The 25,842-nt window shown below is 47.6% G+C and overlaps 1 protein-coding gene across 3 annotated transcripts; it reads right to left on the reverse strand.

Annotated features, from left to right (window-relative positions):
* Positions 1-1,099: 1,099 nt before the first annotated feature.
* On the reverse strand, positions 1,100-24,155 carry TNNI3 (troponin I3, cardiac type). 3 transcript variants are annotated; one of them, XM_084805509.1, is made up of 9 exons: positions 24,093-24,155; positions 20,288-20,334; positions 16,076-16,264; positions 14,559-14,600; positions 14,091-14,222; positions 12,384-12,473; positions 10,130-10,306; positions 8,816-8,918; positions 1,100-2,271 (listed from the first exon to the last, which is right to left on the reverse strand). In XM_084805509.1, the coding sequence occupies exons 3-8, from the start codon at positions 16,220-16,222 to the stop codon at positions 8,817-8,819; spliced, it is 690 nt and encodes a 229-aa protein (XP_084661635.1). In that variant the 5' UTR covers positions 16,223-16,264; positions 20,288-20,334; positions 24,093-24,155; the 3' UTR covers positions 1,100-2,271; position 8,816. The 3 variants fall into 3 exon arrangements, with proteins under 3 accessions (XP_084661635.1, XP_084661636.1, XP_084661637.1); XM_084805510.1 differs by lacking the exon at positions 24,093-24,155 and adding an exon at positions 22,556-22,669; XM_084805511.1 differs by lacking the exon at positions 24,093-24,155 and adding an exon at positions 22,075-22,314.
* Positions 24,156-25,842: the final 1,687 nt, after the last annotated feature.

The raw sequence follows: 25,842 nt of genomic DNA on the forward strand, positions 1-25,842 counted from the left end.
TACGGGCTCTCTTTGCAACAGCTTTCACCAGTTATGAAAAGAGCTCATTCCCACCCTCACCCCCCTGCCACTTTTGGTGAATTTTCAGGAGCATTATGAAATACGGATTGTCGCCCTCGCCACAAGCTAGCTTTGTGACTTTGTCCTGTAGCTAAGTCAAATCCGATTGGCTATATGAATTGGCAATGCTTTCATGCTCCCTACATGATCCCTGATTGGCTGGGAACACTCCAGGAAGGAGAGGTGGGCCCTAGAAATGGCACCAAAGCAGCAGCTGCCGGAGGAAACAATGGCTGTAAACAGCAGCTGACTAAAGCAACCAACGTAAGACTGCTGGAGGATGTATCTGGCCAGCTACAGCTGTTTACTGTTTCATATGGTCCCACACTGTTGCAGGTGAAAAATACACTCATGGGCTGCTGGCCATTTCACTGAAAAAAACAGAACGAGACATGTTTTCTGGGGACAGAAAATGGGGCTGTGTTCAACCAGAAGGCCTTTCCTGCTCCCATAAGGAAGATTCCTCTTAATATATGTTCAGCTGTCCCTTTGATACGAACGTATGGGAGGGGTGGGCAACTTGTGGCCCTCCAGATGTTTTGGCTTACAATTCTCATCATTCTGCTACCACAAGAAGTCATGATGGCCACCAATTTGGATGGCTTTAAAAGGGGGTTGGACAAATTCCTGGAGGAAAAGGCTATCAGTGGCTTCCAGTCTTGAGGGCTATGTGCTACTTCCAGTACCAGAGGCAGTGAGCCTACGTACACCCTGGGGAACATGGGCAGGAGGGTGCTGTTGCACTCATGTCCTGCTTGTCGGTTTCCTGTGAGTATCTGGTTGGCCACTGCGTGAACAGAATGCTGGACTAGATAGACCCTTGGTCTGATCTAGCATGGCTCTTCTTATGTTCTTATTGCTCGCCATCGGCTAGTTTGGGTAGGGCTGATGGGAGTTGTAGGTGGAAACATCTGGAGGCCTCAAGTTGCCCACCCCTGATACATGGTTTTAGGCAGGAGTCTTTTCCAGCCCTACTGGAGATGCTGGGGATGGAACCTGGGAATTTCTGCATGCAAAACATGTACTCTACCACCGAGCTACAGAAGTAACCATTTCCAGAAGGGGAGCTGTGTTAGTCTGCTGCAGCAAAAACAACAGAGTCTTGCTGCAAAAAGAAACGAGACAGTCCAAATCCAATTTAAAAACATACAGAATTCCACCCCACCATGGAACTTTAACTAGTCCTGAAACTAAATTTGCCCCCTCTTCCAAATTCTCCCCCAAACTGTCTGTTGCAAATCTTGATGGCAAATGTCTCCAGGATACTTGTTCTCTGACAACTGTCACACAGTAGTGGTCAGAATTGGTCAAGGGACACATAGCAGTCATCCTTTGACAACAATTGACATCTGGCACTATGAGGCAGACAGACGGCCCTATCTTCTATAAGCCCCTGCTCTCCCCTTTCTCCATCCACCCGCCTGGGCCTTGAGAGAGTGCAACAGCATCTTACGCTCTGGGCACATCAGCACATGCAACGGCAAATGTCCTCTTATTGCAGGGATGCGAAATCTCTTTCAGCCCGAGGGTCAAATCCAGTTTTGGAGAAGCTCTCAAGAGGTGGGCAGGGCTGAAGGCAAAAGGGGAGGGGCCAAAGGCAGAAGGAGTGGGGCCCCATATACAAAACAATGCCAGGTTCTTGTAGCTTACGTTCTTACTGCCAGGAGTTAAGCCTTAGGAGAGGCATTTCAGGCTTTCAGATTGGGGGAAAAACTGCACAAAAGTTCCCCACTTGGTGGTTGGGGAAAGGGGGTGGGGCCAGGTGAAGGGGGCATGGCTGTTTGGGGAACCCTGGAGAGCTGGATTTGGGTCCCAGGCTTGAGGTTCTCTACTCCTGTCTTACTGCTTTCTCTCCCTTGCCCCCAAATTAGCTGCTGCTCCTTTTGAACTCTTGGGAAACCTGTGTCCATATGCACCAACAGTGCATGAATATGCTCATTGAATGCCTTGCAGCTCCCTCACTCTCTCTTACCAGTTTGGCTGTGTGCACAACAGATTTTAAATGGATTATTTTCCTGGTGGGTGTCACTGTCTAGATTCTCCTCAAAGTAATGAGACGAGGAAGCAGGATGGAGAACAAGACTGCACGACACACTTTCCTACATTCTGCTATTCACACCACAGGGAACGATAATGCATACATGGCAGGGGTTCTTCCTGCAGACAGGTTGCAACAGTGTCTAGCAGTCCAGGAGAACACAGGGAGCCCATCTGAAAAAGAGAAGAGAGGAGCAAATCTAGGCAACCATCCCCAAATCAATGCTTGGCTGTACTTGTTTGTCTTTCGAGCAGGTGTGACACAGTGGCTGAGAAACTGAGCCATGAATCAGGAAGCCCCTGGTTCGAATCTTGCCTCTCTCATGAACTCACTAGGTGTTCTTAAGCAAGCTACACTCTCTTTGCCAGGCTCAGTCCCCATATCTCCAAGATGGGGAATAATAGAACCCTGATCTACCTTACAGGGTTGTTGTACGAATTGCAATTAAATAATCCACATGAAATGCTTTGAACGCTTGAAAGGACTATGCCAACATTAACTCTTATCATCATAGCATCACAGAGTTGGAAAGGGCCTCAAAGGTCTTCTAGTTCACCTCCTACCAAGGTTGGAAATCCACCATATTTCTGCACCAGCTCATGTTCACATGGTCTGGCCATTAAAATAGTGAGATAAAGCTGGTGTATTCTGCATCTTCTAAGACCTGTCAAATTCCACAGTGGTAGCCATGTTGGCCTGTTACAGCAAAAAAGCAAAAAAGGAGTCTTGAAAGACTAACAATTTTGTTGTGGCAGAAACTCTGATGGGCTACACCCACTTCATCAAATGAATGAAGTGCCATCCTCCAGTAAAGCGGGCTCTAGTCCACACAAGCTTATGCCCCAATAAATCTGTTAGGCTTCAAGGTGCCACAAGGTGCTGTCCTGCTTCAAGATCTAATTGTACCTGATTGATGCCTTTGTTTCTACATAAAAATTAGGTTCTCTTTAAAGCAGAGGTGGGCAACATGTAGCGCTCCAGTTGCTGGACTCCAGTTCCCATTGCCCCTAGGCAGTATAGCCACTGGTGAAGGATGATGGGAGTTGCAGTCCAACATCCGTAGGGCCACAGGTTGCTCACCCCTGCATTAAAAAGATGCAAACCTCCCTGCAGTTAGTCTGGGAAATTGTCACACAGGTTTCCCATTCTTTGGTATTCTTCCACCCTTCCTCCTTCATTACTGGAGCCTTCTTAAGTTATCTCATGCCCTCTCTTTAATGAGCTTCCGCCACGCATTAAAAACGTGGTTGTTCAGGTAGGCTTTGGGGGTGGGTTAGGGTATTTTTTAGAAATATCATGTTTCAATGTAAAATTTTATTGTTTTAAAACTGCTTGTATTGATGTACATCTCCCAGAGTGGCTGGGTGACTGGCCAGATGGGCGATTAAGAAAGTTAATAAATAAAATAATAAATAAAATAAAATTTAAATCTGATTTTTGTACCAATACACCCATTCTCTCTCTCTCTCTCTCTCTCTCTCTCTCTCTTTGAGGATCTCTCAGGGTGCTTCCAGACAAGGCTTGTAATGGGCAATGGCCCTGCCTCCTTCATGCAACTTCACAGGGGTTCCAGGCACTGTCATCAATCCTCCTGTGTTTCCCCACAGCTTCATCAGTCTGCTGAGGCTGCAGAAAATCCATGAAAGAAACAAAAAGCAGAATGCCCTTAACAGAGCTGGGGGGAAAGGGTTCCTGGGCGAAAAATAGCTGGAGTGGTGGGGAGCCCACCCACTGCCAAGGACCCTGTTGCCCCAAGGCTTCCTCTCCCAAGTTCTGTTACTTCAACAGAGGTGGGGGAAAGCCCAGTGGAGGCTGGTGGCTCTGATGTCAGTGGGGTGGTGAATCCACTCCAGAACCCTGGATATCACCTTTAGAGTTCTGACTGATTTTGACTGAAACCCAGAGTGGATTCGTAGCCCCAATGACATAGGAGCCACCAGCCTCCCCTGGAAAAGCTGATTGTGGGCACATGCAGGAGACTTTGCAGGCACCAGGAACTTTTCCCTCCTTTTCTGTGTTTTGCCTCCTTTTGCTTTTTGCCTCCTAAATCTTTTCTTTACAAAAAACGTAACTGGAAGTGCTTGGCGTCACCTGAAGCAGCTCCTTTCGCCACTGACTCTCAAGAAGCCCTTAATTAATTGCTTCCTGACCTTTGTTCTCTGCGGAAATGAACCGAATTGTAGGGGATTCAACTTTGCTGTTTACGTGTTTTCTTTTCAGCAACCATGTAGTTGCGAAACTCTGACCTAGCGAAATACAAGCATTGAGGGGAAAAATAAAAATGTGCCTGCTTGGTGCTCTGAGTGTGTGTATGTGGGGCGTGTTCAGGCCTCCCTGTTAAAACACGAGTGCAAGTGAGGGCGATTCCCCACGTTACGTTTCCCAAGCGAGGCACGCGGGGATAAAGCCAGCTTGGTCTTCCTTCTGCTTCCCTTTCTTGGGGAAGAATCTTACGCACATAGGACGAGGCCGCAGTGCTTCCTTCTGAGGAAGCATCTTCTGGGTCTGGCTGCATTCCTGTAAGGCCACAATTCCAGGCACCCGTTTCGGGTCTTTTATTTCAGCGAGAGTAGCAATTATTCTCTCATTCAAACCAGTTTGCGTGGAACAACAACCCAGCAGGGCTGGCATCAAAGGTAGCACCTGCCAAGAGCCCACACCAAGCAGGGGACCCACTAACTCGAGCCCCTGGACCTGCTTCTCCTCCTCCTTCCCACTGAAACTGGCCTGTACACACCTGCTTCTTGCTCTGGCCCAGGTCAGAGCGGGGGTGAGCTGGAGGAGCAGCGGATGCCACGGCCTGCTTGCTCCCTGGCTCCCTGCCTGTCAAGCAAGTGAGTGGGGGCAATGAGGAGGAAGAGAAGGAGAAGCCAGAGCAGCTGGCGACAACGGTGATGAGTAGGCAGATTCACTGCGGGAGGGGCCCAAGAGCCTTCAGAAACCTGGAGCCGGCACTGCAACCCAGGAATTTTTTTAAACCCTGGGCTGTCATTCCGTGCAAACCAGTGTGTGTGTGTTTTTTTTTAACACCTTTGGTTGTTGGGAACATGGCAGCCTGCTGGTGCATGCTACTGGATTGCTCTTGCTGGAAACTGGAGTGGCTAAACAACTTGGAGACGATCCATCCCTGGGTTGTTTGGCATGACATGTGAACAAGGAACTCTGCCTCCAACTCTGGCTTGTCTCTGTCCTGAAAAGCCAGAGTTCCTTTGTTGGGACCTCACGCTAAACAACCCAGGGATGGAGCGTCCCCGAGTTGTCTGGCTGCTCTCGCTTGCAGCAGGAGCAATCGGGCAGTGTATATGCGTTCACAACAACTCAAGGGTTTAAACAAAACCCTGGGTTGTTGTAACATGCAAACAAACACAGCTGGCAGATGGATGCTGCCCACCTTTCGTCTGACCAGCAGGGCTTGCGGGGAGGGGACAGGGAGGGATCCAGGCTTCCGAGAAGCAGCAGCTGCCACCAAAAGAGAAAGAGGCAAAGTGAGTGGGGGCCAATGCTGTTTACTGGCATTTACTAGCATACTGGTTACTTGTAAAGTGATGCACATTAGGGCAACAAATCCCAGCTTCAAGTATAGCCTGATGGGATCTGAGCTAGCGGTGACTGACCAAGAAAAAGATCTTGGGGTTGTGGTGGACAGCTTGATGAAGGTGTCAGCCCAGTGTGCAGCCACTGTAAAAAAGGCAAACTCCGTGTTAGGCATAATTAGAAAAGGAGGTGAGAATAAAACTGCCAGCATCATACTGCCCCTATACAAATCTATGGTGCAACCACACTTGGAGTACCATGTACAGTTCTGGTCACCACACCACAAAAAAGATATTGTAGAGCTGGAAAAGGTGCAGAAAAGGGCAACCAAAATGATCAAGGGGTTGGAGCATCTTCCCTATGAGGGAAGGTTACAACAGCTGGCATTGTTTAGCTCTCAAAAAAGGAGGGTAAGGGGAGACATGACAGAGGTCCACAAAATTATGCATGGTATGGAGGATGTGGATAGGGAGACATTTTTCTCCCTCTCTCAGAATACTAGAATATGGTGTCATCCTATGAAGCTGATTAGTGGAAATTCAGGACAGATAAAAGGAAGTACTTCCTCACACAGTGCATAGTCAAACTATGGAATTCGCTACCACAGGAAATAGTGATGGCCACCAGTTTGGATGGCTTTAAAAGCGGGTTAGACAAATTCCTAGAGGAAAAGGCTATCAATGGCTACCAGTCTTGATGGCTATGTGCTACCTCCAGTACCAGAGGCAGTGAGACTATATACACCAGTTGCTGGGGTACATGGGTGAGAGTGTGCAGTTGCGCTCATACCCTGCTTGTGGGTTCCTGGTCGAGAGCTGGTCGGCCACTGTGGGAACAGAATGCTGGACTAGATGGACCCTTGGTCTGATCCAGCATGGCTCTTCTTATGTTCTTATGTACCGGCCAAGTGCATTTATCGGTGAGGCTGGGGGGCAAAGGGGGGTGGAAAGAGTGGAGAGCTCCGCTCAGGCTCCTTCCCTTGTTGTGAAAGGATTAAAGGAACAGAAGACAAGAGGTCCTGCCCTGAAGGGGCTCCAAGCCATGCCCAAACAACCTTTGCCTAGGCAGGTAAGCAGACTTGAACCTATTTTGCCACCTTGGCACAGGTGAAGGGTCCTCCTCAGTGGGGCGGCGAAGCAGCTGCTTCAAAATGTAGGAGAAGAGGGGGGTGAGGGGAAAGGGGAAGGGACAACACCACCCCCACTTGGTTATGTCAGACGACAGTGTGGATGAAACAGAGTGAGATGCACACACCCCAAAATTGCTAGAGCCCCCTGGGGTAAGTGGACAGTTAATGGCGATTCCACTTATAGCAGAAGAGCAGTGATTGGTAGCCCTCTGCTTGGAAGCCTCCTCATTCCTCAAAATCCCTTGTTCCTTTATTGCAGGGATGCGGAACCTCTGGTCTATGGGCCTAATTGGGCCTGTGGAGGTTCCACATCCAGCCTGCGGATCCTCCTTGGGTCCTTCCCAAGGTTGGAGCTTTCTCTCTCTCAGCACAGAGGAAGGAAAAATGGGTGGGGCAGGCGATGACATCAGTGGCCTTGGCCACACCCACTGTCTCTCGGAAAGCCTGGCAAGGGGCAATTCACATCCCCACCATAACCTAGTTCTGCACCATTTCCCTATCTACACTTTGACCTTTTGAAGACAGCTTCCCACCATCATGCTCAGGTTTCTAGGGCAAAATGACAGAGAACAATCTCTAACTATACAGAAGAAGAAAGGTGTTTTTTTTCCCCTGAGGATGAATGAACAGTGTGGGTTAATAATAAAAATGTCACATTTCACCATTTTTGCATAGCCTGTGTTACCCTAAGGACAGTACCCATTTGCCACAGCACCAGAGGCATGGCCAGAAATTTTGTGGCAAGGGGACCTATGCGGGCTAGAAATCATTGCAGTGCAGCCAGAGCATAAATAAATAGAGGCAGCCTCTAATGTTATTCACAGCCTAACCCTAATCCATGTCTATTCAGAAGTAAGTCCCACTGAGTCCAATGAATTACTACCAGGTAAGCATGTTCAGGTTTGCTGCCTTAATGATATTATTTCTGCCTGCCTGCATGTTTTCATTCTTTTTTTTTTCATTTATTACATTTCTATACCACCCAGTAGCCAAAGCTCTCTGGGGGGTTTACAAAGATTAAAACCCTTAAAAATACAATATTGTACATAATATAAAAACTCTTTACATACAAACATATAAACAGATAGCACTCTCTCACACACACGCACACACACACACCAGTTTTAACAATCAACAGTAAGAAATCCAGGTTCTGAATTTAAAACCTTATCATAAGCTGTCAAATGCCAGAGAGTAGGGGAAGGTCTTAACCTGACGTCAAAAAGAAAACAATGTTGGTGCCAAGTGGGCCTCGCTGGGGAGATCATTCCAATAATTGGAGGGCCACCACTGAGAAGGCCTTCTCTCTTGTTGCCACCTTTCGAGCCTCTCTTGGAGGAGGCACCTGGCAGAAGGCCTGTGACGATGAGTATAGCATATGGGTAGGTTCATGCCAGGAGAGGTGCTCTACCAAGTACTGAGGTCCCTTTTCCATATATCTCCACAAGTAAAATAGCTAGAGGTCAACAGTGCAATCCTATACATGTCTGCTCAGAAGTAAATCCCATTTTGTTCAACCTAACTTTTCTTTTTTCAATGAAAGCTGAAAATTGATGGAGGAGGGTGTAGACAGAACCGGCCCAAGACGTTTTGCTGCCTGAGGCAAAGGACAACAGCCCACTACCACCCATTCCATGTAGAGAAGTGAATGGGACTGGCTGTTGAATATTTTACTTCAACAGTGGTGATGGGACAACGTCCTCCACTGCACCCGAAGGCAGCAGGCTAGTTTGCGGGAGTAAGACAGGGCTTGTGGCACCACTACTTGGCCTCTAATGGAGGGGAATACCATGTGGGTGTGTGCGCACTCGGGAGCAATAGCCAAGGTGCTGCCATTGCCACCCCTTAGCATCTTCCATCTGAGGCATTTGCCTCACAACACCTCATGGTAGGGCCGGCCCTACTGAGGGGCTAGGCTCCCCACTGGCCACCTCCAGCAAAGTTGATTCCTGAATTGTCACGCACACCACACCACACCACACCACAGCACCCACCCACACCCCACGCACCATCTCCTTTAATTCATATACTGCTGCTGAAAGAATTTCTCCCACCTCAGGCTTGCCCTGCAGTGGAGGCCTCAAATTTCTTCTTGCGTCCCTCCATGCCGCTCAAAGCATCAATGTTCTTCCGCCAGTCACCCACTTCCCGATTCTCCTGCAGGAGGATGAGAGGCCAATTGAGAGAGTGTGGCTTTGTGAGGCAAGCCACTGAGGTCATGTTAGCTTGTGACGAGGCAGCTGTGTCTGGCCCTCCCATGACTCCAAGCCCCTGTACAGTGGCCAGAGAATATTGGTTGCTGTTGCTATGACAGTGGTCAAGCCCAGGAGTGGGTAAAAGAAACACGGAGGAGGAGGAGGTGCTGGTAGGCTGGCTAGGTGTCCTACTTTACAGAGGGCACTCCTCTGTTTGGAAAGCTGGCAAACAACAGTCCTCTACTTGACTCTCAGCCTACAGAGTTGTTATGCGGATAAAATGGAGAGGCGGAGGATTGTGTAAGCCACCTTGCAAGAGGAAAAAAGGCAGGATATAAATGTAACAACAACTCAACAACAACAACTGGTGATACCAGAGATAAAATCTGGGTCTTCCTCCATGCAAAGCCACCTTCTGCAGTCAAGGCACACACAACCACTGGGGCACAGCCCCTGTCTTCTTGGGAATGGGGCAAATGCTGGGAATCTTCCAGGGAGCAGGTGACCACCCAGTCTTGCCCAACCTGGTGTCCTGCGGGTGTTTGGGGCTGCAGCTCCCATCATCCCTGACCAGTGGGCATGCTGGCTGGGGCTGATGGGAGTTGTATTCCCAAACACCTGGAGGGCACTAGGTTGAAGGAGGCTACCCTAATGCCTTGGAGTAGCGATAGAGGATCAATACCCTCACATTGTCCACCCCTGCCACCGTAGACCACAGAGTTCAAGGGCTTTTCTACATGAAGCTTTTAACCTGCACCTTTACCGAGGCTTCTGCTTCTGGAGTCTTTGCAGGATTAAGACTGGCTTCTTTTCATGTTTTTTTTCCTCTGGGATTTTTCTTTCTCTGCTTTTCTATATATTCTTATACAACCACTAAGCGGTACTGTGGTACAGCGGAATTGCGGAATTAGCTGAGATTTCTATGGCATTATAGAGGCCATTCAGAAAAAATACCACACTTTCCTCATTAGTAAAAAAACCCACAATAATGCTCATAATGCATGGGAGAGGTCCTGGAGGATACGTTGTGTAAAGGACCTGCAAACTACCGTGAGTGAGCAATCACGAGCACACAATAAAAGCCTCAAGTAGAAAGGCTCTAAAGTTCATGTAACCACCCTCTCTCCTCTTCCGTCTCCCTTTCCTTTCACCTGCTCAACCTTCCAGCCTCACCTTCTCAGTATCGTCTTTCTTGACCTGCTTGAGGTTGGCCCGCAGATCCATGGAGACCTTGTGTTTGGAGCCTAGGAGGGCCTGCATCATGGCATCGGCAGAGAGACGGACACGGCGAAGGGCGGGACGCTTAAATTTGCCTCGCAGGTCAAAGATCTTCTGGTTCAAATCCTGGATCTGGAGCGGGGCCAGAGCATCTGTTAATGTGGAAGAATGAGTCCAGGGAGTGGAGCCAGAGATTCAGCGTTCCCCAACTTGGCACCCTCCAGAGGTGTTGGACTGCAAAACCCATCATGCTGGCTGGTGATTATAGGCACTGTAGTCCAACACTTCTGGAACACAGCTGGTTGGGGAAGGTTGCTTAGGGGGTGCTATAGTAAAAACTCCTCTGATCCAAGTATGGTCAAACTTTTTCACAGACTTTCTTAATCCAGGAAGAACAGATGAGTGCATGTAACTGTAAAGGCCACCTCAGGTTTTACAGCTGGGATTACGTGGGTGTTCAACTGATGGCTCATAGCTGCCCAAAGAATGATCATTGGTGAATTTGTCTAATTCCCTTCTAAAGTCAGTCTCCGAGCTCTGATATTGGAAATGAACTGGAAGAGAGAAAAAACAGCTAAAGGTGCAATCCTATGCATGTTTAGACAGAAAAAAGCCCTACAACTCCCAGCGTTCCCCAGCCTGCACTGCTAGCTGGGGAATGCTGGGAGTTGTAGGGCTTTTTTTCTGTCTAACCATGCATAGGATTGCACCCTAAAGCAATGGACTGAAGAGAGGCAAGATGGAGCATGCTCCAGTACCCTACTCCCATGCCCACATTTACTGTCAAAACAAGACACCCCCTCCATCCCTGTTTCAACGATGAATGGGGCAGACATGTAAATGACACCCATCATAGCTCATGCTACACTTGATTAGGATGTGAACGTGAAAACTGGTCTGGTACTGACACCTAGTGGCTATCTTTAGTATTTTGCCTATTCAAAAAATGACACATGTCGATTGATTTTGTGAAAAGGTTTGAAACCCAGCTTTCAGCAAAAGCCTCGCAGGCAGTGACTGGCCCAGTTCTTTATGCCGGGGCATTAGTAGGAACCCAAAAGATTCAGGGCCCAGGCCCATCAGGTCTTCCCTCTCCAACTGTGATCCCCCTGGGCCCCATAAGGGGGAAAAATCCATTGGCACCAATGGATTTTTTCCAAGCTTAATTGTCATGCAGTGGGGGGATGGGGTGGAATTGTGGGAAGGGGAGGGTTAACCCTTCCTTCCCTAGCTGCAATCCCCCATGAAAACTATCCTCCTTCATGGCAGCTAAGCTGGAAAAAAACCCCTCCTTCTATTTGCACCAATGGACCCTTTTTGCTCTGTGGAATTCATAGAATCATAGAATAGTAGGGTTGGAAGGGGCCTACAAGGCCATCGAGTCCAACCCCCTGCTCAATGCAGGAATCCAAATCAGAGCATCCCTGACAGATGGCTGTCCAGCCTCCTCTTGAACGCCTCCAGTGTGGAAGAGCCCACCACCTCCCTAGGGAATTGGTTCCATTGTTGTATTGCTCTAACAGTCAGGAAGTTTTTCCTGATGTTCAGCCGGAATCTGGCTTCCTGTAACTTGAGCCCATTATTCCATGTCCTGCACTCTGGGATGAGTGCAGGACACGGAATTGATCCAGGGCCCTGGTAAATAGATTTGGGGCTGCAGCCACATGGGCCCAGGCCTAGCAACACTCCTGCTTTATGCCACACTGGTGTGCTCTCTCTCTCTCTCTCTCTCTCCCCCTCTCTCTTACATTTTGCCACACCTATAATTCAAATGCTGAACCACAATGGCTGACACATACATTAGATCTGCCTCCCATAACCTGGTCCACCCGAAATGTATTGGACTGCCACTCCCATCATTCCCAGCCAGCATGGCCATTGAGGCTGATAGGAGATGTAGTCCAACATATCTGGAGGGCAGCAGGTTGGGGAAGGCTGGGTGGGATGTACACTTGGTTCTCTTTGGCTTACTGTCCTGCATCGACATCATCGACAAGTGCTAAAAGGCAGCCTTAGGGCCAGCCAAGACGTGATGTTATTCATGGTCAACTGTGGTGCGATTGTTTTCTTTTTAATAAACAGCAGGCATGGATGACGGTGAGTCTGATCACAACCATGGCAGGGGTAGGGGTGGGGGCTTTAACTCCTTCGAAAAGGAGATTAGCCCTAACTCCAAGCCAAGCCCCCTGTGAAAGTCTCCGAACCGAACCTCATTGATGCTCTTGTTGACCCGGGCCTCCATGTCGTAGCGTTCCTCATCCACCTTGTCCACCTGCGTGTGGAGCTGTCGGCACATCTCCTACAGCGGGCAAGGAGGTGTAAGTTGCACAAGGCTTAAGCTGAGCCAGGGCTTAGACTCCAAAGCAATAATATGGAAGAGTGCGTTCACTGAACATGTCGAAAGTGCCTTTGCCTTAATCAGGGCTGGCACCAAGGGTAGGCATGGTGGGGCACTAGCCAAGGGCCCACACCCCAGCAGGGGACCACTGTCAAGAACCTCCTGGAGATGCTCCTCCTCTTCACCACTGCAACCTGTTTGTTCGCCTGCCTCTCTGGGCTCTGGCCCAGACAACGGTGCTGGTGAAAAGAGGAGCAGTAGATGCCACTGCCAACTTGCTCACTGGCTCTCTGCCTGTCAAGCGAACAAGCCACAGCAATGATGAGAAAGAGGAGAAGGAGCAACAGCAGCTGCTGACCATGGCAGTAAGAAGGCAGACACACTGAGAGAGGGGGCCCATGGAGGGTGTCTTGCCCAAGGACCCTAAACAACCTGGAAACCACACTGGCCTTAATAAATAAATCTAGCACAACTCAACTAGATAATGGAAGAAACAGCTTTCACGTCCAAGAGCATCCTGGCAGATGTGAGGCTAGACAACTTGATTTTAAAGAAATTAAGCAGTTGGGATGGAAGAGGGTTTTTTTATTAGAGAAAGGGGGAAGAGAAGAAAACCAGTTGCAAAGGACATTTACAGATGGATGCTGAAGAATTAGAATCCATTAACAAATTGGATTGTATTTCTTTTGAACTGTTTGTTTGTCTAGATATATGGGATTTTTATCATTTTATGTCAGGGGTGGGCAGAAGGTAGATCTTCAGGAAATTGGAGACAGGGTTCAGAACCCTGGATAGCTCCTTTTAGCGTTCTGCTTGTTTCTGACTGAAACCCAGAATGGATCTATAGCCCCACCGAAATCGCAGCCACCAGCCTCCTCTGGTGTCTTCCCAAACCAATTCCACATACAAAAGCTCAGGTGGCCGTGTGTTCTCTTTTACAGAGAACAGTCCTCGGTTTGAAGGGCTGCCAGAGGGCCCTCCTCTATTTGAAACTGTCCTCTGTTCCAAGGGGCTCTCCAGGCCAGTTCCAGTTTGGAGATAAAGATCCATAAGAAGAAGGAAGAGGCACGAGCCTTGAAGTTGCCCATCAACAGCAGACTGAACAGGCAGGCACACAGGTCACCTGGCCACAGTTTTCCGTACTATGGGTAGTATCCAATGCTGTCACTCCACTTGCACAATCAATGTAGCACTAGCGCAAGCGACCTCTAGTGCAGTGACAATAGCATAAACTGGCACGCTGGGTTTTCCAAGGAAACCTGTTGCACCAGCTTATGCTATGGGCGTTGTGCTAGAGCTAATTTGCTGACTGGACTGACAGTTGAATCTTACATTAACACAGGAGATGGGAGAGTGTCCCCCACCTCAACTGAGAGCAGCAGACTAGCGGGAGGGAGGGGGGATACAAGAAAGGCCACATGGCACATGCAGCTCTGTCCTCCAACACCTCCTACCCCTCAGCATCTACTCCCTGGGGCATCTGCCTCCCTTGCCTGGCCAGGCCCTGTAGGCGAGGAACGGACTTTCACTTTTCATATTGCATCTGTTTTTACCTGCCAGCACACTGACCAGACCTACCTGCAGCTCTGTGAGGCCATGTCCTGCCAGTTCCAAGGGGATGCAGTGCTCTGAGAGATATCGCTCTTTCTCCTGGGCACGCTCTTCTTCTTCTTTTTCCATTTCCTGCTTTGCCATCTGTAGCATCAGTGCCTGAGGTAAAGACAGAATATAGCTCGATTAGACCTATGAGCTTACCTACTCTCATGCACTCCTCCAACACCACAAGCCTGTCATTGCCTACTCCATTTTGTCCAGCATGCTCCCTCCACCAGGTACTTTGTGTCCGCTGAACTTCCATGCCCTTTCCAATCCCATGGAATTTTGCCCAGTGTGCCCTCTCTGTCAGGTATTTTGTTTCCAGAGTGCTTCCATGCCCCTCCCAGTCCCCTGGAATCTTGCCCAGCGTGCAGCCTCCACAAGTTACTTTATGCCTGGTATTCTTCCTTGCCTATTCCAATCCCCTGCACACCAATTTCACAACATTACCTTGAGTTGTAATTTCCGAGAAGCCGTTATCTTGGATTTTCTCTGTGATGGAACAAAAGGAAACAGATGCACTTAATATGGGGGATGGGGGGGGGGAGGTCCTCGAGTGATCTTGCTAAAGTCCACCAGAGGTTCCAATCACAGGGCTGGTGGTGCGCTGCCCCACCCTCATTTGGCTGAGCTAAGCTAGCCAATCAAACTCTTGGATTTGGCAGAAAAGAAGGAGGGGTGTGTGTGTGTGTGTGTGTGTGTGAGTGTGTGTGAGAGAGAGAGAGAGAGAGAGAGAGAGAGAGAATGAGAATGAGAATGAGAATGAGAATGTGTGTGTGTTAGTTAGTTAGTTAGTTAGTTTGCTTGTTTGTTTGTCTGCTTGCTATTTCTCTGTTTGCTTTGAGGAGCCAGAGCAGACCAGCACAATCCTGGTATGTAAACTTCTTTGAATGGGGGAGGGGGAGAGGTATATAATTCACTGGTGAATCTAGAAAAAAAAAAACTGGAAAAAAATTGTGGGCTGGTTTATAATGCATTTGTGAGTCTGGAAAAATCATAAACTGGCTTATAATTCATTTGTGAGTCTGGGAAAATAAGTAACTGTCCTATAACATTTGTGAGTCTGGAAAAATCAGAAACCATTTTATAATGCATTTGTGAATCTGGAAAAATAATAATCTGGCTTATAATGTATTTGTGAGTCTAGAAACATGAACTGGCTTATAATTGATTTGTGAGTCTGGAAAAATCAGAAACTGTCTTATTTTATTTATTATTGCATTTATATCTCGCCTTTTTTCCTCTTGCAAGGCACCCAAGGCAGCTTACATTATCCTCCTCCTCTCCATTTTATCCTCACAACAACAACCCTGTGAGGTAGGTTGGGCTGAGAGTGTGTGACTGGCCCAAAGTCACCCAGTGAGCTTCCATGGCCGAGTGGGGACTAGAACCCCGATCTCCCAGCTCCCAGTCCAACACTCTTGCCACTACACCACACTGGCTCTCTTATAATGCACTTGTGAGTCTGTAAAAATTATGGGCTGGTTTATGATACATTTGCACAATGTTATGTCTTAAAATAACATCCTGTGCCAGATGGCTGGCTGACCAACTTTTATATTTGTGAAAGCTCCTCTGCACAATGTTGGCCCCACTTCTGGTGAACCCTTGGCTCCACCTCTGTTGAGGCAGTTCTACCTCACTGGCCAGATTGGCCACGAGCCACCACTGTTGTTTCAGCTGCTGAGCAGACAGCCAATGGCAGACCTCCCAGAGCCAGGCAGCCCAGGCAGTCTCCTGGGTCAGCTCCCCCTAAATCTAGCCTTGTGTAGTTCTGCCCTCCTATTTTACTTCAATATATCTTTAAAAGAGGGGTGGGCAACTTGTGGTCCTCCAGATGTTTTGGCCTACAACTCCTATCAGCCCTAGCCAGAATAGCCAATGGTGAGTAATGGGAGTTGTAGGCCCAAACAGGCCCAAATAGCTGAAGGGCCACACGTTGCCCCCGCCCCTGCAAAGGAACTCACCTTATCGTGTGGCTCAATGGCATAGGCTCGGTAATTAGCGGACGATTTCCGACGGAGGGGAGGGACCGTAGCAGGGGGAGGGGGCGGGGGAGCAGGCTTGGGAGGTGGTGGAGGTTCCTTTTTTGTCTCAACTATGGTTTCTTCCATTTCCTCCTCCACATATTCTTCTTCCTCCTCCTCCTCCTCATACTGCAGAAATAAAGGATGCATTAATTTCATCGTATTCACTGCCATATTGTCTTTAAGAAATGTTATAAGGAATACATGGAATGGGGTGGGTGGGTGTTTTTTCTGAATGCACTTCAAGTTTCCTGAATTTTAAAGAGAAGCGGGGGGGGGGGCAACAGTGATGGTGTAAAGATGCCACCATTCACTTAAATCGTTTGGATTTTGGATGGTGGTCAATTTATACCAGGCTCCACCAACCTGGTGCCTTCCAGATGTGTTGGACAACGACCCCCATTGGCCATGCTTTCTTGGAATGATGGGTGCTGCAGCCCAACACATCTGGAGGGCACCAGATTGGAGAAGGCTGATTTACACCATCCCACTGTCTTGAGCCAGCCCCTTACTCAGAAACGCACGCCATCTTTTGTTGAAAAGCACAATTATGCCAAGTTTCAGCCTCTCTATGGAGAGAAAAATTCCAAGCTTTAGTCACTAGATGGCACTGGACTGACTGCGTTTGGGTGGAGTCAGGCAGCGGCGTTTCCTAGGCTGGGGCTGCTCTATTCTGGCTGGAGAGAGACTATATTAGTTCTTGTCTAGCTTCCTGACCAGTGGAGGCTGGTGGCTCCGATATCAGCAAGGTGGTGAATCCGCTCTGGGTTTCAGTCAGAACCAGTGAGAACTCTAAAGCTCTTTTAGAGTTCTCACTGGTTCTGATTGAAACCCAGAGCAGATTTACTGCCTCACTGACGTTGGAGCCACCAGCCTCCACTGGATAATACTGAACTAGACGGGCCAATGAGCTGACTCAGTCCACAGCATTTTCATATGTTCCTTGGGGGTGAGTTAAGCCTCTTCCCGCATTACAGTCCTGATCCAAATCCCGCCGCCCCAGACTGCTATGTGCAAAAATGTTCAAGGCATGAAAATGCATCCCTCCATCTCTACTGCATGTCTCATTCAGCCCTTATTCCCCCATAACTGTGTTGTGAAAGTGCCCTGAGTTTGGAATGGGCCACCTGGTGCCTTCCAGATGTTTTGGGTGGCAACCTCCAAAATCCCTGGCCATTGGTCATGCTGACCAGGGCTGATGGCAGTTGTAGTCAAACACATCTGGAAGGCCCCAGGTTGCCTTACCCCTGGAGAAGGAAGAAACACCTAGGATAGCTCCTTTAGAGTTCTGACTGAAACCCAGAGCAGATTCACCACCCCACTGACATCGGAGCCACAGCCTCCACTGTTCCTGACTGGCTTTTCCTCTAACTGAAGCCTTCCATGAAAACCTCCATATACTCAGCCTTGATTTCAGTTTCAGGGTTTTGTTTTGTTTTATCCCTGGGGGATGTGGAGTAATAATAAAGAAGCGCACCACTGAACACATGCAGAGAGAATTTTCTTTAATGCCACATGACCAAAACCTGCCATCACACCCATTGGGGATTGGGGAGGATGGTTTTCAAGGCAGAGCATGTGCCTTCCCAAGATTGCTTGAACCCCCGACTTTCTCTTTAGAACCTTAGTGTTGGTGGAACACATGACTTTGAATATGATACATGAATATGATAATACAAAGGATTTGCAGACTGCCACTCTGAAGATAATAAATTAAGACATTTTTTATATGGCACTGTTTGTACATTCTAACTTGAACTGACACTGGTGATCTCTTGCAAAGCTTATCTTAACCCATTTTTCAAGGACCCAAGCTCTGGTTCGATTTAGCAGAAAGCTCTTGCAAAGTTTATCTTAAGCGACAAAATGGACTAAAGACACAAGGTGGAACTTGGTAAGGTTCAAAATCCATAGGTGGATCAGCCATAATGTGTCATCTTGTTTTCCAAGAAGATCACGCTTATGGATCTGTGCGCACTTAGTTGTTTCTTGTGGTAGAATACTCACAATCGCTTAATGCGATTGTTAGTAATGGACTTTACCATGCCCATTTAGCATATTTAGACCACAATCCTATGCATGTTTAGACAGAAAAGTTCTGCATGCTGGGAGCTGTAGGACTTTTTTCTGTCTAAACATGCATTGGCTCGGGCCCTTAGTCATGTCTTCCACCAGTTCATTTAACTCTTATTTAGTATACGTGGAGAAACCCCCCTGAAAACCAGAGTTTCCCTTAAGCATTAAATAAAGGATCTTGAAGAAAGAGGAAAATATCACAATAAAAATAAATAAAAAATGTATGTTTATTTTCCATCAGTTTTGAGGATGCTCTTTTGTTGGTACTTACAGTGATCTCTTCCCTGTGAAAGACAGAAAGAGGCATATTAGTCAGACTGAATGTGATCCCCTTGGATTTACACCACCCCTCCCGCCAGTCCCAAAGCTGTCTTTTAAAGTGTTTTCACTTAAAAGTACAGCCCTAATTTACACCTACTATTAGGATTATACCTGACCTAAGAAACCTTTGTCTCCCCCAGTCCTTCTCCCAACCCCCCAAAACACTACTCCCTCTCCAGAGGTCACATCCAACTCTGGTTCCATTTCCCTTGCTGTTTGTTGTTTATTCGGTCAGTCGCTTCCGACTCTTCGTTACTTCATGGACCAGCCCATGCCAGAGCTTCCTGTCGGCCGTCGCCACCCCCAGCTCCCCCAAGGTCGAGTCTGCCACCTCCAGAATATCATCCATCCATCTTGCCCTTGGTCGGCCCCTCTTCCTTTGGCCTTCCACTTTCCCTAGCATCAGCATCTTCTCCAGGGTATCCTGTCTTCTCATGATGTGGCCAAAGTACTTCAGTTTTGCCTTTAATATCATTCCCTCAAGTGAGCAGTCTGGCTTTATTTCCTGGAGTATGGACTGGTTTGATCTTCTTGCAGTCCAAGGCACTCCCACAATTTTCCTCCAGCAACACAGTTCAAAAGCATCTATCTTCCTTCGCTCAGCCTTCCTTATGGTCCAGCTCTCGCAGCCATAGGTTACTACGGGGAATTTGTTGTTCAGTCATTCAGTCATGTCCGACTCTTCGTGACCCCATGGACCATAGCATGCCAGGCCTTCCTGTCCTGCGCTCTCTCCAGGAGCGTGCTCAAGTTCATATTCATTGCATCGCTGATGCTATCTAGCCATCTCATCCTCTGCCGTCCCCTTCTCCTTTTGCCTTCAATCTTTCCCAGCATCAGGGTCTTTTCCAGAGAGTTTTCTCTTTATTTTGGCATTAGGTGGCCAAAATATTTGAGCTTCAGCTTCAGTATCTGTTCTTCCAATGAGCAGTCAGGGTTGATTTCCTTTAGGATGGACTGATTTGACCTCCTTGCAGTCCAGGGGACTCGTAAGAGTCTTCTCCAGCACCACAGTTCGAAAGCATCAATTCTTTGGCGCTCAGCCTTCCTTATAGTCCAGCTCTCACAGCCATACATTACTACTGGGAAAACCATAGCTTTGATTAGACGGACCTTTGTCGGCAAGGTGATGTCTCTGCTTCTTACTATGCTGTCTAGGTTTGCCATAGCTTTCCTCCCAAGGATCAAGCGTCTTTTAATTTCATGGCTCAGTCACCGTCTGCGGTGATCTTGGAGCCCAAGAAAATAAAATCTACTACGGGGAATACCATTGCTTTAACTATGCGGACCTTCGTTGTCAGTGTGATGTCTCTGCTTTTAACTATTTTATCAAGATTTGTCATTGCTCTCCTCCCAAGAAGTAAATGTCTTCTGATTTCCTGGCTGCAGTCAGCGTCTGCAGTAATCTTTGCGCCTAGAAAGACAAAGTCTGTCACTGCCTCCACGTTTTCTCCCTCTGTTTGCCAGTTCTCAGTCAAGCTGGTTGCCATAATCTTGGGTTTTTTGAGCTTTTGCACTTTCTTCTTTCACCTTCGTCATGAGGTTCCTCAGCTCCTCCTTGCTTTCAGCCATCGAAGTGGTATCATCTGCATATCTGAGATGGTTAATCCTTGCTTGTGGATACAGAATATTCCAGGTCCCAGTCTCCATGCTTTTGGTCTCTAGACTTTGCTCTTGGAGAATTCAGATATATATCCCAGACTACCATCAAAAACACATGTGCCACCCCTCCTATAGTTTTTTTTTTAAAAATACTACTTACTCTTCTGCCATTTCAAGAAATCAGACTTCAGGTACACTGACTGTGGGGGGGAAAACAAGACATTATTCCTTGTGTGTGTGTGTGTGTGTGTCCCACTTCATTTCTTCTCTAGGGGGTGCAAGTTTATTTCTCTAGCAATGCCACTGATTTGTGGGAGCACAAGGGAGATTTCTTTCTCAGGGCTCTCCATACATTCCCGGAATGGGATAAAGAAAGGCAGGGTTTCATTTAAGATGCAAGGCACCAGGGTTTAAGAGAGCCTCAAGGCCAAGCCTTTGACTCAGTTTTAGGATATTAGATTGGTAATCCCAAATCTCAGATCTGGAGCTGCAAAACCACAATTCGGCTGTGAGGGGAATGTATGTTACGCATGCTCAAAGGTACTTTCTGCTGCTACTACAGGTCTCCCCAGTATTTAAAAGATTTATTTTAAGCTTGTTTTTACCCTGCTTGTCAGCCAAAAGGGCTCACAGAGCAGTTTACATAAGACAGGAATAAACCCTGGTGCTGAAATTTGGCCCAAAATTATATCACACCACACTCAGGAGGGGTGAGGTATATAGGTAACTAGAGTGATCTGTTGCAGTTGTTAGAATGTTACTAGGACATGGGAGCCTAGGCTTCAAATCCACACTCGGCCCTGAAGCTTACTTGGGTGACCTTGAGCCAGGAAGTATCTCTCCACCTACCTCACAAGGTTGTTGTGAGGAGAAAAGTGGTGGTTGGGGGGGAGAATCATGTGCATTGCCCTGAGTTCCTTGGAAGAAGGTTGGGATATAAATGTAATAAGTAGAAATAATACATAACAGCATACGAATACATAAATATGACAAAGGTACGTATGATTATTTGCCTTGGATATATGGAAGGTGGCCCCAAGAAGGCATACAGAGAGATGCTGTGATCCATGGTTTAGCAGGCATTTGAACCCATGTGTTCAAATGCCTGGGCAACATTGCCTCGCAACTTGCTCACACATCACACTGTAGTCCGATACTACTTTGTCTACCCCCCCCCCCCCCCGCAGTATTTAAACTCTCATAGCAGTTGCAAGTTCGAAAAAACATGCAATGTGTAAAGTGGCCTGCACCAAAGGCCAATTTACTCATTACATGTTTTGGGCGCGTACATCGAAAATATCTGAAGCGTACACCTTAAAAAATGGGTGCAAAGTATGAAGGCAGTAAACATGTGTACTGGCTGCAGCTCCGTCATGGGTATCCCCTGTGAAGTACTTGAGTTTGCCTCTGTGTAATGTATGAAAGGGCCTGGAGCCACAAAACTTTCCCAGCCTGGTGTCTTCCAGATGTCTTGGACTACACCTCCCAGCATTGCTGACAATTGGCCATGATGGCTGGGGCTGATGGGAGCTGAAGTCGAAAACATCTAGAGGGGACCAGGTTGAGGCAAGCTGCCTTAAGGGGACTGAATGGCCACATCATAAAAATGTGCAAAACGATAAAGCAGCAGTGGGCAATTTGTGGCCCTCTAGATGTTGTTGGATTGCAACTCCCATGAGCCCTAGCCAGCATAGTCAATGGTGAAGGATGATGATGGGAGTTGCAGTCCAACAACTGCAGGAGTGCCCTCAATTGCTCACCCCTGCTTGGCTACAGAGAAAAATCACAAGTTTTCTCCTGGCGATAATTGTGATTCTCTCTCCCAAAAATGTTGCCCAAGAACAGGCCCTCCTTTCGGTTTTGGAGTTCAGACTGTACTTTCACTGTTTCTCACTTCAGCCCACTGCTGGGCGGGACTGGGCCTTTTTATATCGACATACTTGTCTGAACTGTGTACAAGATAGGCCGTTATCGCTGGCACTTGTTAGAGCAGCTAAATTTGTGCTATCTTATCACTTCTAAAATGGGGCCAGGCCATTCCACAGGGAGGCAATGAGGCCTCACAGGCAAAGCGAGCACCACAAAACCAGAGACTGATGGGAAGGGGCCTGTTCAGTCATAAGCCTGCCTGCCCTCACTCAGCCCCACGTTAGTTGGGGCGGGGAAAGAGATGCTTCTTTACTGGGATCCTTCGGCCAGTGAAGAAACGGCAGGGATTGAATTGGGGCTGAATTTCTGAGACCTGTGGAGATACCTAATATTTGTGAGACAGTCTGCCTTAAAAAAAATTATATCCCCGAGGCTCAGAAATGGGAGGCAGAAATCTCACAGGCTTGAAGCAAAAATATAGAGGTACCCCCCGCCCGACTTGGAGAGCTGTGAAGGGACGCCTTTATTCTTAGCGTTAGGTGTGAAACCAACCATTCAGCACCCTTTCTGGAAGACATCTGCTGCCAGGAACTGCCAGAAATATAGGCCGGGACTTCTTCTGTGCTTCTTCAAGAGATAATCTCTCTCTCTCTCTCTCTCTCTCTCTCTCTCGTACAAAAAGAACTGCACTGCCAATAACTGTTACAACTGACTTTATTTGGCTCCAGATTTGTAGGGGGCCTTTGGCACTGTGTTCTCTGGTGGTCCCCCGACCTGGGGCAGGGGGAGACGTCATGAGCCCTGGCAGGCTTACCTGGTGGTGGAGGAAAAGGGGGACTTAGGGCCCTGCCAGCTGTCTGTGGATGCTAGGTACAAACACGCCCTATTGCTCAGTTTCTTGGTAAGAAGGAATACCTCAAATATGCCCCCTGCAAGAGGGGGCACCCCGCCCCCACTCCTCATAGTATGTGATGGAGCCACTGCAATAAATTGGAAGTCTGATAAAATTTATAGATTTTAGAGTTATATCCTGCTTCTTCAACTTGAAGGTCTCTCAGAGTGACCTACTAATAAGGTTAAAAATTAACATGTACAAATCAATATGAAATACAGTAAGAACAGTGGAATATGAAATATACAGTAAGAATGGCAACAATAAAAAAAAACACTTTAAATAACAGGATTAATAATTGTAGTCCAGAGTAAACGAAAGCACAATCCTGTACATGTTTAGACAGAAGTCCTAAAACTCCCAGCTGGCTGGGGGATGCTGGAAGCTGTAGGACTTACTTCTGTCTAAACATGCACAAGTTTGCGCCCTAAATTGTCAGCCCACAGTGGTATAAATCAACAGGATTAGATGCTTTGTAGGCAGGGGAGATTATGCCTTCTACAGTTTATACTTATCAAGGACTGTTTTTTTCCTATTAATTTTCAAATAATACAATAATTCGAGGTTCCAAGTATGGACAGAAAGGTGGGGTAGAAAAAAATAATAGAATAAAACGTGGGGGTGCAAATGCTAAACTGAAATAATTGCTCATGTGAAAAGTATTAGCTGATAAATGTAGTTATCCTGACCTGAACGAGGGTTGCATCAGCTGCTGTTTAAAGAAATGCTTTAGAATCGGTTGGGCTCTGACCTGCCTCAGATTTGGTGCTTTGGGATGAGGTAGGGCCCTGAATAGATATCACTATTAGGGTTGTATGTACTGCCTGTGTGCTTGCTTCTTCATCCATGCAATGCCTACTCAAGCTATACAGAATGTGTACTACAGGGACACTACAATTTTCTGGTACTCTAGTATACTGACCCTGTAAAGAAAAGAAAGTCCAGCACACCTTAAAGCCTAATTTATTGTACCTTGCAAAGGCTGCGCTAACCTTCCCATTGCTCAAGAAAGGGGGGAATTTAAAAAAACAAAACAGAAAATGGGCAGGACTATTCCTTATGTTATTTTGCATTACCCTGTATGTCATCCTAGAGGAAAAGGATATCCCCCATAACGGAGACCCATACACACATGACAGTATGAATTCCTCTCCTTCTTCCCAGCACAACAGAGCTGCGCCCCCCCCCCCCCCTTACCTGGTATCTCTGGAAAGTAGATGAAGTCCTGACAATGGGGGAACAGTTTCCCAGTGATTGTATGGGCACCAACACGGCTGGTGGCCTTTTATAAAGACGATAGCTCAACATTAGCTAAGCCTTTTAGGGAAGAAGGAGAACAGAACGCATTCCTCTGATAAGAACTGACACAAGACAGTCATACGAAAAGGGGGAGGGAAGGATTGTGATTGTCTTTGGCAGACAGAGCCCCCACTGGAAAGCTGGCCCTGACAGAATCAGAGGGGCTCATATCCAACTCCCACCCTTATCCTAGAGAGCAACGTTACCCACACATCAAGACCCCAATCCCAGATTCATCCACAAAATGTGGACCATGGTATGCTACAAAGACCAAGAGTAAACAAGAAGGCTACATGACAGATAGGTAAAGCCAAACACTGCTAGCCTCTTGTAAGGACTGTGTGTTTGGAATACTGTCCACCAGCCTTCCCCAGCCTGTGTGTTTAGACTACAGCTCCCAGCATTCCTGACCATTGGGCATGCTGGCTAGGGCTGACAGGAGTTGAATTCTAAAACATCTGGAGGGCACCAGGCTGCTATACACACTAATGATCAGAGTGTGTAAGTGAATGCAACCTCTGTGTTACAAATGAACACTGTGCATCAGAGAGCAGAGTTTATGAACAGTTTGGCTATAAGCATTTCATGCAGGAGTTGAATGACTCCTTGCGCTGTCTGAATACTCAGTGTGCTAAAGAGCAGTTCACCCATGTATCAGACACATCTCTCAAGTTAAAGGCTGGACATTTGGGGTGTGTCTGTATGGTAAACTTCATCTAGGCCTAATTTACCTTCCAGGATTATAGAGAGGAAAAAAGGTCAGGAAATGGGCAACATACACTGTGCCAAGCTCCTCAAATGAAGGGCAGGATAAAGATATAGGAAAGTCTGCCCAGAACTTCCCATTCAGGGTGGGCTCCTGAGTTAAGTATTGTTACTTTTGTTTATACTGGGTAGTTGTTCTTAAGATTGCTACCCACCCTTCATGTTTTGGATAAGGTGGGATAAAGATCTAAATAATAAATAAGATGCCAACAAGTCACTGGCAGCAGTGTTTTCCCAAGCTTTCTACATTCAGGAATCTTTTCTAAATTGCTCTACTTGCCACAGCAATGCCTACATACTGCAAAGCATTTCAGAGAGTGTTTATACAGGCTCATGCTTCGTTCACAAAGGCCTGTTCAGCCTCACTGTCACTCCATGGGAGATGAGAATGCACTCTAGAACACACCCAACACTGCCCTGTAGCAGTGCACTGCAAAGTGGCAGGCAAGCTATCTTCCAGGGAAGCATATCCATTATCTTCTCAGCGAGGAACCCTTAAGGGGCTTCTGGTTTGAAAACCTCTGCCTTAGAGTAAGCAATCCGTACACAGAGAGGAATCCAAGTGAGCTAGTGATCCAGGAAAACATCGCCCTTTTCCTGGATTGCCAGCTGGCTGCATGACCTCTCCGTGCACTGAGAAACAGGAGTCTTTTCCTCAGTGCACAGAGAGGAATCCCAGTGGAAGAGGCTTCCTTTGCCCCTCACCTTTCCCAAGGTGAGGGAAACCTTTGGGAATGTCTGCTTAAGAGTGCTCCAGGTGCCTTGAGACAGTGGCTCCCAACTGAGCCAGCTTCTCTAAGGGGTGGCGCGTCGGGGAGGCTGGGTGGGCTAGTGACAAGAGAGCATCACTTCTCTCTGCTAGTTACATGGGAACAGTCCAACA

This window comes from Heloderma suspectum, chromosome 6 (assembly GCF_057233095.1).
Source record: "Heloderma suspectum isolate Gila_16-S chromosome 6, 16-S_ref, whole genome shotgun sequence".
Taxonomy (NCBI): Eukaryota; Metazoa; Chordata; class Lepidosauria; order Squamata; family Helodermatidae; genus Heloderma; species Heloderma suspectum.